The sequence below is a fragment of the Desmodus rotundus genome, chromosome 6 (genome assembly GCF_022682495.2).
Source record: "Desmodus rotundus isolate HL8 chromosome 6, HLdesRot8A.1, whole genome shotgun sequence".
NCBI lineage: Eukaryota > Metazoa > Chordata > Mammalia > Chiroptera > Phyllostomidae > Desmodus > Desmodus rotundus.
In genome coordinates, this window is record NC_071392.1 from 136,547,978 (window position 1) to 136,561,449 (window position 13,472).

A 13,472-nucleotide genomic window follows, 5' to 3' on the forward strand; every position below is an offset into this window, starting at 1 on the left:
TGCTAGCACTCCCATATTTTTCTGCCTTTGTTGGCTGCCATAGTTATTTGGGGCAGGCATGGCCCCATGGTGTGGAACCACCTCCAAGCTTTCAAGTAGGCATTGTAAATGGGTGGGGGAGCTATATCACAGGTCAAAGTCATGCCCATCTCCCTGGCCCAGGCAGACTTTGAAGCTAGCCTGCTGTTACTGATATGCAAAATAATTCTCAATCCATGTGCTGTTGCTTTTCCCAGCCTTCAAGCCAGGCTTGTGGTGGGGTTTGGGGCTTCTCAGCCTACACTCTCTTCTGAGCCTCGTTCCACACCTGTTATCAAGCCACAGATTCAAGAAGCTTTACAGGACAAATGAAATGAGGCAACAAAAAATAATACTACGAAAACCAAATGCAATTGGTATTAACAGACCCAGAAATTATATGTATTTTCTTGATTTAATTTTATTATACAGAAAAATTCCCAATGATGAAGGAAAGACTTATATAAGTAGATCGAAGGTCATTAGAATTCAAATTGACATTACCACCCCTGCTCCTGTTACAGAGCTCACCAAAACTGTAAGCAAGCCGAATGGGGCCCATCCACATAGTACCTTGGTGAAAGACCCAACAGTCAATGCTGGAAGGGGCAGATCTTTGTTTATAACATTCCAACCTTGGTGAGGTGGGGGTGGACATCAGAGCACCTCAGCTCAGAGCTCACCTTTCCCACAAGACCCAGCACTTCCCAAGCTCCCCACCAGGCTACTAGCCAAAAGCCCTGAAAGTTTTCCACGTCCTTAAGCCTGCCAGTAGCACAAACAGTTCTCCAAGTATCTCTAGATCGAAGCTGCTATCTTCACTCAGCAGCTCTTTCCTTCAGGATCTGGGATACGTGTCATCAGCCTCCATTTAATAGTCCAGAAAAGCATGTGCCACATTTCTCTGAATCATGGTGAAACTTAGGAAAAGCACAGGTCTTAATAATCCAGGTAAAAATCTAGGTGTAACAGGACAGGATCTCGCAAGGTAGTCCTTTGCAGCTCCTCAGGCCGCATGACCTCCTCCCTCACTATAAACTACATCCTACATGGTAGAAACCCTCCTTCTCCTTTCTAAATCGTGGGGCTAAGGGTGCCCCCAAGCCCTATGGTCAAGAGGCCCTGCATGGCTGCCATGCTTGAGTTTACAATTTAAATCCTCACCCCTCCTCCTCCATAACCCCATTTCTGACTTCTCCCATAATCAGCTACTCCCTGACATATCTTCTGCGTTTCTCAGCTGCCATTGTTAGTATGGGCAGGCTTCGCCACGTGACATAGGGGAACCGATTTCCTTGCAGGTGCTGTAACTGGGGAGCCACTTCCCAGCTACATCACAGGTTAAAGTCATGCCCATCTCCCTGGCTCAGAGCAGACAAACTATTTAGCATGACTATAAAGTCAGCTAGCTGTTATCAATGTGCAAAGTAACTCTCAATGTCTGTCCTCTCCTTCTCCCTCCCTGAAGCCAGGTTAGTTGGGACTTCCTTGCTCTGGGGCTTCTTAGCCTACATCCTGTCCTAAACCTCACTCCACACCTGTTACACTCCCTCCCTCCAAAAATTACTGTCTACAGGAAGGCTTCCTCTTTGCCTGGATTTAGGCTTCTTCCCCCTATTGAGGATACCAATTCATAGAGCTACTCAGAAGTCAACAGTAAGGTGCCTTAATAAAATGAATTAAACAAAAATGTTGTGCAATTCCTCAAAGCTCTCCCAGGAGACAATACCTTTGGTTTGAGCATGGGGATCAAGAGTGGTATCATACAAGCTCTATCCAAAGAGTTGCTCCACTACTTTTTCCGCATCTTCTAGAAGTGGGTACAAAGATATATCTGCTATCAGTGTAAGAAATTTCATGAGTTTACTTGAGCCAAACTTATGTAAAAATTTTTATGAGTTTATTTCAGCCAAATTCATGACAAATGCCAGGAAGCAAAATCTGGATTGAGAAAATGCTCCAGAGAATGGCAGTTTTGCACATTATTTTATATATTACAGTCAAAGGAGGAGGCATAAGAGATTACATAAAATCCACTAGTGATGGATTAGGGAGGTGGAAGAAAGCAAAGTGGAGAAATTGCTGTTATTGGATAAAAAGTAAAAGGAATAGACACTTAGTACTTTTACAGAGGTAGGTATACATAGTTAACAGTTAACAATTTACATAACAATAACAATGAGGGGCTCTGTGGTCTCCTGCTCTGGTGGGAGATTATGCCGAGGGGTCTGAAAAAAGGAAATTACCCTGACATTCCAAAGGTGTGTTATCATAGATGAAAAAAGATAATAGATGGGCTCAGTTAAGGTAAAGATTGACCTTTGGCAGGGAAGATACCTGCATAGGACATGACTACTTATCCCGACTTCCTTTTTTTTATTTATTTTTTAACTTTAAAATAAATTATTGTTCAAGTATAGTTGTCTCCATTTTCCCACCTCCACTCCCCCCCCACCTCCACTCCCCCCCCCACAGCCATCCCCACTTTTCATCCTCCATCCTACCCCCTTTTGGATTTGTCCACATGTCCTTTATACCTCCTCCTGAAAAACCTTCCCCCCTTTTCCCCAATAATCTCTTCCCACCTCCCCTCTGGTTACTGTCACTTTGTTCTTAATTTCAATGTCTCTGGTGATATTTTGCTTGCTTGTTTGTTTTGTTGATTAGGTTCCACTTATAGGTGAAATCATATGGTATTTGTCTTTCACTGCCTGGCTTATTTCACTTAGCATAATGCTCTCCAGTTCCATCCATGCTGTCACAAAGGGTAGGAGCTCCTTCTTTCTCTCTGCTGCTTAGAATTCCATTGTGTAAATGAACCATAGTTTTTCGATCCACTCATTTGCTGATGGGCACTTAGGTTGCTTCTAGCACTTGGCTATTGCAAATTGCTCTGCTATGAACATTGGGGTGCATAGGTTCTTTTCAATTGGTGTTTCGGGGTTCTTAGGGTATAATCCCAGCAGTGTAATTGCTGGGTCAAAAGGCAGTTCCATTTTTAGTTTTCTGAGGAAATTCCAGTGTTTTCCACAGTGGCTGCACCAGTCTGCATTCCCACCAACAGTACACTAGGGTTCCCTTTTCTCCACATCCTCTCCAACTCTTGTTGTTCGTTGATTTATGATGGCCATTTTGACCAGTGTGCAGTGGTATCTCATTGTGGTTCTAATTTGCATCTCTCTGATGGCTAGTGATATTGAGCATCTTTTCATATGTCTCTGGACCTTCTGTCTGTCCTCCTTGGAGAAATATCTGTTCAAGTCCTTTGCCCATTTTTTAATTGGGTTGTTTGTCTTCCTGGAGTGGAGTTCACCACAACTCACTTTTAGTTAGGAAGTTTTAATTTTAGACTATTCTCTGTGGTCACTTTAGGTTTCTGAGTTAGAAAACCTTTCTGAGTAAGACCCACCATGCAGGACTCCACTGAGCTCGTCAGATTTAGCATGTGAGCCCTTTTTTAAAAAAAAAAATTATATTTATTGACTTTAGAGTGAGAGAGGGAAGGAGAAAAGAGAGAAAGAAAAACATCAGTTTGTTTTTCCACTTATTTATGCATTCATTGGTTAATTTTTATATGTGCCCTCACCAGGGATCCAATGTGCTGCCTTGGCATATCAGAATGGCATTCTAACCAACTGAGCTATCTGAAAGGCAGTGTGAGGATGAAATGGGTGATGAAATCATGAACCTGCTCAAAGCCTCCTTGCACATGGCACTCAATAATGTAAGCATTTCTGTCATCAGTCCCAATGTTGGGTGTCACGAGGGCAGTGGGTGTAAGTCAGCTCTCAAGGACTAGCACAACTCATGGTGATTGCACAGCCAAATCTCCACTCCTCAAACTAAGGAAATGTTTCTTACCAATGAGTTTGGGTTCTTGTCTTCTGATATCACAGATATAGTTCTGGCAGGGCTTAACTCAATTCAATGGGGGAATTTGTTCTGGTAGGACCTGACTCAATAGAGCAATTTGGGGTAACATTTTATTCTACCTGTTTCAAGTTCATTGTATTTTCTTCACCATAAATTCCACTGCTGTCAGAGAACCAGGGATGAGTGTGTGCTAGAATCACCTTATGATTTACTTCTAGATAAGTGTATAAATCATGAACATTAGCCATGATTTCTTTTTTTCTATTTTTTCTATTTAATAGGGACATACAATAGAACCTGGGTTCTCGAACTTTTGGAATTTGTTCCAGAAGGCTGTTCAAGAAGCAATTTGTTCAAAAACTGAATCATACGAGTGACTGATCATACACATATCAGCATAAAAGGGTTGTCGGGTAGAGAACCAAAGTTTTCTTTGACAACCAAGACATTTTCTTCCATTAACAACTTGGTGGAGAACTGAATTATTCAAGATAGGAGATGTTTGCCAACCGAGGTTTGACTGTTTCCTTGGGAATTAATCACATTGAAGGCTGAATTTTCCCTGAGCATGACTACTTTTGTTTTTAGTCACTTTAAAAGGGAAGTATTCTGAAAAAGCACTGCCTACTGCTTCGTAAGTATGAATTTAATATCCCTTGGGGACTTATGGTTATTATGAATGTAATCTCACGCCATCCTGGGATATATTGAATGTTCAGATTATCTGCCTGCTCTCTCTGATCCTCAGTGGCATTGACTTCAGTCTCTGTCAGGATGTTTCAGTTAAGACAGAAAAGCCAAAGTAGGAATTGGAGTTCAGGGGTAGGGTGGGCTTGGTGCAGCTTGGCCAGGCTTCTGTGCATCTCCCCCAGGCTCCATGTCTTCTGAACTGCTCTATCCCCAGGCAGGCCCTGCCCTGTAATGACTAAAAGGCTACTGTAGCCCATTTCTGTATCCTGTCTTATCCGGTGGGTGCATGGGCAATTGTCCCTTTCCCAACTGTGTCATTGTGTCTCCTTCCTAGAGGCCCTGGTAGCACTGAGTGGCCAGGCATGAACTTGTCACTTATGCCAGGGACCATGATGCTGGGGATAACCATCACAAACCCCTTAGCAGGCAGGGTGGTCCCCTGAAAAAAAAAAGAGGACAGGATGGTCCCCCCAAAATCAGAGCTTTACCAGAGAGGGGCAATAAGGACCACATAATCTGTTATAAATCTATCAATAAGCTTGCTGTGATGCCCCACCTGGGATGGTGTGGATACAGACTATTCTGTAAAAAAGCAGTCCTGCCATGACTTCCCACAGCACCCAGAGGTACACAAGTGTATCTTTCCCAGTGAGTTGGCATTCTGTGCATTCAGACTACCTCAGGTGGGCACCTGGGAATCCCCTCAGCCTCCCTGTCCCTATCCCTGAGGAAGAACAAATGCCATCCCTGGAAAGAGCCATTCCCATCTCCTGCTTTGGAGGCAGCAGTAGGTTCAGGCTTTGTGGGAGGTGAATCAACCTTTCACATCTCACCTTTCAGCTCTCATAGCACCAGTTCAGTGTGTCCTCTATTACCCACATCTAGTATAAGGACGACCTGGGTGATGGGATGTCTTACACACTAGCCTGTGCTTCGCAGTCTGTGATGTTGATTTAGCTACCTAAAGATATTTTTGTGTCCTCATTCTCACCTACATTCTAGATCAGCAAGATGACTGTAATGTTCATGCCCACATGTCCAATCTGGTAGCTCATGACCACGTGCAGCTACTGAGTATTTGAACTGTGGCTACTGCCATGAAGGAACTGAATATCCTATTCTGTTCTGTTTGTTCTATTGTATTCTATTTTATTCTCATCTATTCTATTGTCTTTATTTATATTTAAATAGCCACATGTGACTAGTGCTTATTGGACAGCACAATAATCAGACAATGGATTTTTTTAAGTGGTCTCTTTTGAGTGAATAGGCCCCTTCCAGTTTTGTTCTTAGGATTACATTCAGCAACAAAGAATAGTATTATTTGATCAAAAACATCACCACTAACAAAGGAGAATGAGCAAGATAAAGCTTTATTTGAACTGCCCTACAGATCATTCTGAGGCCCTGATCACTGTCCAAGTTTACATCTAAGTCACTTCATAAATAACACCATAACTACCGTCTGCTAAGTCTACCACAAATGTGACAAGTCCTGGTGCATGGTTCTCTGTGGCTAACACTGCAACAATAGGCCATCACCCAGTATATGTGTGTGCTATAGCCAATGGCCACCTCGTTGGATGTCACAAGGGCAATTGCCTAATTACCTGACAGGCCAGTGCAGCTACAGTCCAGATTAAGTGTTCAGCACCCCACAAACCCCTTGAACACCTACACAAGTGCAAGGCACCATAGACTGTGAGGTAAAGACAAGGATAACCTCTCCCTGTCCTGAAGGATCTAACTCAGCAGGCTACCTTCCTCTGCACTCCACACCATCAACCCTGGCATGCCTGGATAATAAAGAAACATTTTGTGACTTCACGATTTACATCATCTTGCTAACCTTCAGAGGACTTAAGGCACATTGAAAGAAATAAACTTGGTTCAGAGCTTCAGCTCTCATCACTGGACCTATATGGTTCTTATGCCCCAAGCACAGAATGAAGAACAGGCAAAGTTTGCAAGGACCTGGTTTTAGCCAAATTAGTGCTCTAAGTTACCTTAGTTTTCACTGGCTGCCCTGAACTTCACCACAAGAGGCATCCAAAGTAGAGAGGGAGAAATCTTTCCAGATCACAGCTTGGAGAAACAGAACATATGACTGGCGTAGCTTTAGAACTTAAAGGTGAGGAATTTCACGTCATCACTTTACCAGTTGAGTTGCATTGTACACAAACCAAATGAAATAGAAATATACATCAAAAAAAAAGATGTTGCAGGCCCGAGTGTTCTCAAGATAGCGGTGTTTAAACTGAGGTCCAACACTTCCAATTCAGATTTCCAAATATGCCAAACAATAATTAAAAGTGCACCCTGCAATCCTCTCCAGGTTTCTCCACAAGCAAAGGCAGAAAAGAATGTTTTTATAACTTTAAATGTTACAAAGAGCATGTACAAGCAAATCCACACATTCCATACATGGACTTGCATGTTATTCTTCAAAAATATAAAAGTATAAAAATAAAATCTCTGCCTTTTGTATCTAGAAACATCTGGAAAAAACATGACTCCTCCTAGTTCTGTCATCTGAGTAGATACACTCTGCCAGATGTTTCACCTTCCTATGATGTCTGGAGAGGACACAGAACAGATGACAGAGACTCTTCACTCCAGGAAGCCAAATTCAAGACAAGTAGAACAAACACCAACCACATATGACAGTGTCCCTGCATAGGTTCTCCAACAGAAAGAAGGAAGGGGGTTTAGCATGATCTTTACATTTGAGGCAGTGTGGATTATGTGCTAGGAGGGGAATGCTCTGGGACATCTGAAAAGAAGCCAAGTGAGAGCTATGTTCTAGAAGGACAAGTTAGGGGCCTGGGTATTGGGTCTTGGCCACAGCCCATCACTGACCAGCAGCCCTCTTGTCTATGTGTTTCTGATAGGCACTCAGTATTTCCGCAATTATGCTGGGGTCCTCCAGAGTGGTGGTGTCCCCCAGATCCTGAGCTCTGCCTGTGATTATCTTCCTCAGGAGCCTTCGCATGACTTTTCCAGACCGAGTTTTTGGAAGACGTTTCACTATCTGGCAAAGAAGAGGTACAACATTAAAATCTGGAAAGGTGCACAGATTCCCAGCCTGCATCCAACTGCATTGAAATAAGAAGGGCTCTTTCCCAGGGGATTGTGGGGCCCACATGTCTCTGGTTTCATCCTCCTACAATCTGTACCTAAAGCTGTAATCAATCCAAAGGACAGAATCAACTATGAATCATGCTGAAGCCTCCACCAGGCCAGGTTCACCTCACTGCCAACACCTGTTTCTCCTATCAGCTACATTACTGAGGGCCTTCAGATGGCAACAGAACCAAGCATGTGTCACAGCACCTCATCTCTACCTCCGGGCCTGGATCTGGGTTGGTTTTGTCTTATGTATGAGATGAATTACTTAAGAGAAAAAACACTGTCTTCCTTAGTGTTTGAAAATTTAGCATTTTACATTTTCAAAAAGCCACAGCCCATTCAAAGTCAGTGGTAATACATTAGGAGCTGTGTTTGGGCACTTTAATAGTGATCTTTCAAAAGAGTACAGTTCACCTAAGGAGAGTTCAGGTCTCTCTCAGAAACTGGTTCCAAGGCCAACAGTTTGACCTTGTGTCACACCAGGTAAGGCTTCAGAGGACCACTTCCAGTCAAAAGAACACCATGGGGGAAATGTTAATAAAGGAATATTAACACAGCTGAGAGGCTGGCCCAATTTTTCCACAAAACTACTCCAACAAAGACTCTCTGAGATAGGATCTGGTGGCATCTCCTTTGCTGGCACAGGAAAAGGTGTTCAAAAACCACACAGGGGCTGAAGAACTCTGATACTGTCCACATGTTTCTCTATTTAAAAACTCCTTATGTTGGCCTCCATGTGCCAAAATAAGAGTATATAATCTGGACCAGCACTACGCCTTGAACAGGTGAGCTGTGAAACTTCTGTTGCTGTGTCTCCCTGCCCCTCTCCCTCTTTTTCTGACAATACATCCATCTGCCACCCTCACCCACCACCCAGGAAACCAAACAGCTAGTGCCAGTTTTGCTGTGATGTTAATTATGGGAAGTGGAGAAGAAGGTGTAAGATGAGCAGTGCAGTTGAACCAGAGGCAGAAGTGCACTCACCAGGATCTGATCAGGCACAGCGTACTTGGCAATCTTGGTGGCCACCATGGACCTGAGCTCTCTCATCACTACCTCTGAGTCACCTGCATCATCTTTCAACACGATGAAGGCAAATGCAGCTGAAAGGAGAGCAAGATTTTGAGATGTTAGCCAGAGTGTTGTACACAAATCGCCATAAATTCAAAGGATTTCAAATCATATATTGGTGACTTTATAGAAGTTGGTTCCTTTAGTTGCATCCCTAAAGATGCATTATCATTTTCAAAGTGGAAGTGATTCTGTCAGCTCCACTGAACATCCCAGTGGGTGGGCATGTGTGGGTGAGAGCTTGGCACCATGTCTCTGGTGTTGACTGGCTATGTGTGTAACCTTGGACACAGAACTAATCCTCTCTAACTATACCAGCACCTGTGAAATAGCTTGTAAATAGGGACTCACTGGAGATTTACTATCAGCTCCTGTGAGATGGTACAAGGGAACATGGCACATGGCACTAACTTCATGCATATGTGTCCAACATTGTAAGCACTAGCCACAGTGGCTATCTATATTTAAATTAAGTTAAAAATGCAGTTCCTTGGTTACACGAGCCACTTGTGACATGAACAGATCCATCATGGCAAAAAGTCTGTTGGGCAGCAATGGCCACCCCATCTCTTAGCACAGATACGTTGTCAATGTCCTACCATGTTCCAGAAAAAAGTTACAGCAGCTCCCACAGGTCTCTAAATGCATTTCTTTTTAATCTCTCTGGGATAATCTTGTATATGGTATGAAGTCAGGTTCTAATTGACCTTACTGTTCATATGAGCAGTCACTTGTCCCAGTACCATCTTGGAGAGTCTGTCCTTTCCCCCACTGACCCTCAATGTCCCCTTTCTTATACACAAAGTTTTATATATGTGTAGCCCTCCTTATTGTTTATTTGGCTGTTTATTCCTGTACCACTTCCACTCCACCTTAATGAATTCTCCCTCTGGCATGTATCACCTAATATAGTATGTAGTTTCCTCATTAATCATGTTTATTGTTTATGTCTGTTTCTCCACTCTAATCCCAAACCATTATAGCATGTCAGCTCTAGGGAACAGGGACTTCTGTCTCTTTCACTTTCTGCTACGTCTCAGTATCTATAACTGTGCCTGGAACATAGGAGGTGCCCAACAAATTTTGTTAAATGAATCAATGAATGACTTTCCTGAATAAACTGCAGTCTGTAGAGACCTACAGCCTTTGCCTGAAAGATGCCCCCTCCCATTTCTACCTGGCAAAATCCTATTCATCCCTCAAGACCCAGTTCAGCTACCTTGTACTCTATGAAGCCTTTCCTGACTCTGTCCATAAATGCAGCTGTGGCACTTGCTATGTATGAACAGCTATTGGTCCCCCATGCCTACCTCACTAGATTGTGAGAACTGCATTTTTCCCTCCTCTTGGTATTTGAGATTCCAGGCAATCTAGGCTTACACTACAGGGGCTCAGAGGAAAGGGACAAAGCTAACACCTGAGCCAGCTGGGAACACCCACTGAGAGATGTCTATTGTGGGTTTAATTAAAATTTTAAAACCACCAAAGCAACACATACTGATTATCAAACATTAAAACACGTAGAATATATAAAATAAAACTGCACCTCCTCTCCCTGCCTCTCTCCCTTCATTCCCCCCCACCCCCATCAAAGGTATTGCAGAATGATGGTTGGGAAAGACTGCTCTAGCTCCATATCCTGGCTCTGCCACTTGCTAGCTGTGTGGAAGACACTTAACCACTCTGTACCAGTTTTCTACTTGTAAAATGGGGAGCTAATAGTATCTGCCTCACAGCTATGTGTCAGGATTAAGTGGTGACAGCCCCTGCATAAAACCTATAATAAGTAGGTTCTTAAGGGCTGCTGGCTGCTCTCCCCAAACCCAAATTTTCAAGTTAACTTCTGGGTTTATATTGCCATCCTTTAAACCCTAGTAGGATCACAGTGCACATGGTGCCCTGAGTGTTTCCCCCTTGTCTCTAATTGGTACTCTTTCCTGCCAGTCACTTGTATCTCTAATGAGATGGGAGTGGACTTAGCTTGGATTGTTGAATCCTGAGCAGAAATGGATCAGGAAAGCTTCAATGTGAAAGGAGGAGCCTGGCTCAGAGCCTAGAGGAGGTAGGTACTCAAGGCTGAGATCAAGGACCAGTGGGACAGGAGGATGGCAGAGGAGTAGCACGTTGGTCAGATAAAGTACAGAAAGAGTGGGGACAAATAAATGCACAACAGTTTTTGCAGATGGCTTTAGAGTTTACCAAGAACGGTTAATGTGTTTTTCATGTATTACAAATCGACAGATGCTCAAATTTGTAAGAAATCAGGGAATATACATCATCACACCCATTCTATACAAATTCTCTCTCACCAGCCTGGCAGACATTAAAAGGCTTGGCAATATCAAAGTAACTTAGGATCCATAAAACAGAGCTGAGAGCTGCTTATGGGAGCGCGAAGTGCCCAACGCCTCTGAGAGTCACACATGAAGACCTGTTCCCATTTCCATCTCTTTTTGATCCCTAACAGCTCCCCCATAAATTCCAGTCTTCTTCTAACAAAGGGAAGGCAATCTCATGGGCACATCCTTCTTATGGCAACTGAACATGTTTTAGAGCACTGAAATAAATATTAATTTTTACAATGGGTCAACTTAGAGAAAGTGTTGAGTAAATAATGGAACAGTGGAACACAAACTTGGAAGGGAGCAGGTGACCTTAAGGACATACTTAACACAGAATATATCTGATAGTAGGAGGAAGAGTACTCAATCCCAGACACTTGGTAGGGTAGTAGAGGTCAGTCTTTCCAGAAGTACAGCACAGGATCAGTGAGGGTCCAGGTCACACCAGGCCAGACCAGTATGGCCACTGTGTACCTGGCATTACAACACTCAGGTGAGCCTGCCCCTTCCCAGCCCCACCTGCTTAGAAACTGGCAGACTTTGAAACAAAGTGTGTTCTCATAAAGAAGGTAATACTGATTACTTGTTCTGCATTCCCCTCTGCATGTCGCTGTGCAGTGGGAGCCACAGGTCAAATCCTTCTAAAAAGAGTTCCAGAGCAGCAAAAAAGCCCACTCCAGGGCATATAGCTGCAGAGCTGGCACTGGATGCTGTGTATGAGCATGTGCAAAGAGATACTGTGAGCAGAGTAGAGCATTTCATCCTAAGTCCTCTGTAACAGGGCTACCAGAATCATCATGGACACAGCAATAAACTCCCCAAGCTTAGCTGAAGCCAAACAGCTTAGAACTGCAGAGCTAGAGCAATTCAGTAATCTGATCTTAGTCTAACAAGCATGCTGTTCAGCCTCTTCACCCAAAATCTACACTTGAAAGAGAAGAAAACCAATAGTTTCACCCATAAACACCCTGCCAACCAGCCTTCAGAACTTGTTCTTTTTACAAAGATTCCATGATGGGAGTGAGATCAGAGGTTAGAGGAGTTCCTTCCCTAGCACTCACCTTCTCCTTTGATGTTATGGGGGTAGCCAATGACAGCAGTTTCTGGCACTGCGGGGTGGCTAGCCTGCACAGAACAATAAAAAGGCAAAATAAAAAGGCAAAATATGTGGGAGGTAGAACACGTGACTGCAAATTACAGCCCCCAATTTGAGACCAGCATGGCCTGCGCTCACCATTGCATCCTCGATCTCTGCAGTCCCCAGTCTGTGGCCACTGATGTTGATGACATCGTCCATCCGTCCCGTGATCTGGTAATAGCCTCCCTCAGTTCGGTGAGCTCCATCTCCAGTGAAGTAGTAGCCTGTACCACAGTGAAGGAATTCAGAGCCAGTACCTCTGAACCAGGACCCAGAGGGGCTCTTGCACTTCCAGAAGGGACATAAGGGTATCCATGTCCCACCCTTGCTCTATAGAAGAAAGCTATGAAGCCCTGAGTTCTGCTGACATTTTGTCTGCTGGTCCTCCTTGCAATGCCACATAGAGATACTCTCCAGATGTGCCCATTTGCCTATATGGTAGTGAAAGGGCAAAGTGTTCTGACAAAGCAATCAAGACTACAAATGTCATGGGAGCAGAGGACATAAAAGGAATGCACTCAAGCTTCCCCAAAAGTGACACTCATTTACAGGCTTGACACTGAAGATTATGGGTTATAACAGGTACACTATATACGTAAATTTCCAACCCAATGACACAAAAGCAAACTGGGAAAAAAGTAAGCCAGAAGAAAACTTATAGCCATCATGATAGTTTTCCAAGGTGGTTTCTTCAATCTTCTTTCCTAACAGCCTAAGGAGTACTCACTATGGGCCATGCGATCAGGGTTCTATGTGCTTTTCCACGTAACCCCATGAGATTCCTGAGGTAAGTCTTTTTCCACTTTAGACATAAAGTCAGGGATGTAAAGAGGACAGGGAGAGGACTCAAACTCATGCCTCCAAAGTGCAAGCACTATGCTCACAGTCACCATTATCTTAGAAATGTTTTCTGAATATAGGGTTCCAGCAGAGTGTGGGAAGGCATGGCATAACTACGTTAGCAACCTCACCTGGATAAGCCTTGAAGTAGGCATCCACAAATCTCTGATGGTCTCTGTAGATGGTCCTGGCCATGCCTGGCCAGGCCTGGGAGAGGCACAGAGCTCCAGAGACATTGCCACCCTCTATAACATTCCCCTGCAGACCAGAGAGACATGTATGTGAGAATATGGACAGATTCTGGTTGAGACGCAAAGAACTGACAGTCAGCATCATCCCCCTAACTGCTTGGCTAGAGGCAGAAAAATGAC

The 13,472-nt window shown here is 43.8% G+C and overlaps 1 protein-coding gene across 2 annotated transcripts in view; it reads right to left on the reverse strand.

Annotated features, from left to right (window-relative positions):
* Positions 1 to 3,162: 3,162 nt before the first annotated feature.
* ACSS1 (acyl-CoA synthetase short chain family member 1) overlaps positions 3,163 to 13,472 on the reverse strand; it is a 72,947-nt gene continuing 62,637 nt past the window's right edge. For both annotated transcript variants that reach the window (XM_053926207.2, XM_053926206.2), the window contains 5 exons: positions 13,233 to 13,359; positions 12,358 to 12,485; positions 12,185 to 12,248; positions 8,695 to 8,813; positions 3,163 to 7,612 (listed from right to left, as the gene is read on the reverse strand). In XM_053926207.2, coding sequence (XP_053782182.1) covers positions 7,433 to 7,612; positions 8,695 to 8,813; positions 12,185 to 12,248; positions 12,358 to 12,485; positions 13,233 to 13,359 — 618 coding nt within the window. In that variant the 3' untranslated portion in view covers positions 3,163 to 7,432. The remainder of the gene's footprint in view (positions 7,613 to 8,694; positions 8,814 to 12,184; positions 12,249 to 12,357; positions 12,486 to 13,232; positions 13,360 to 13,472) is intronic.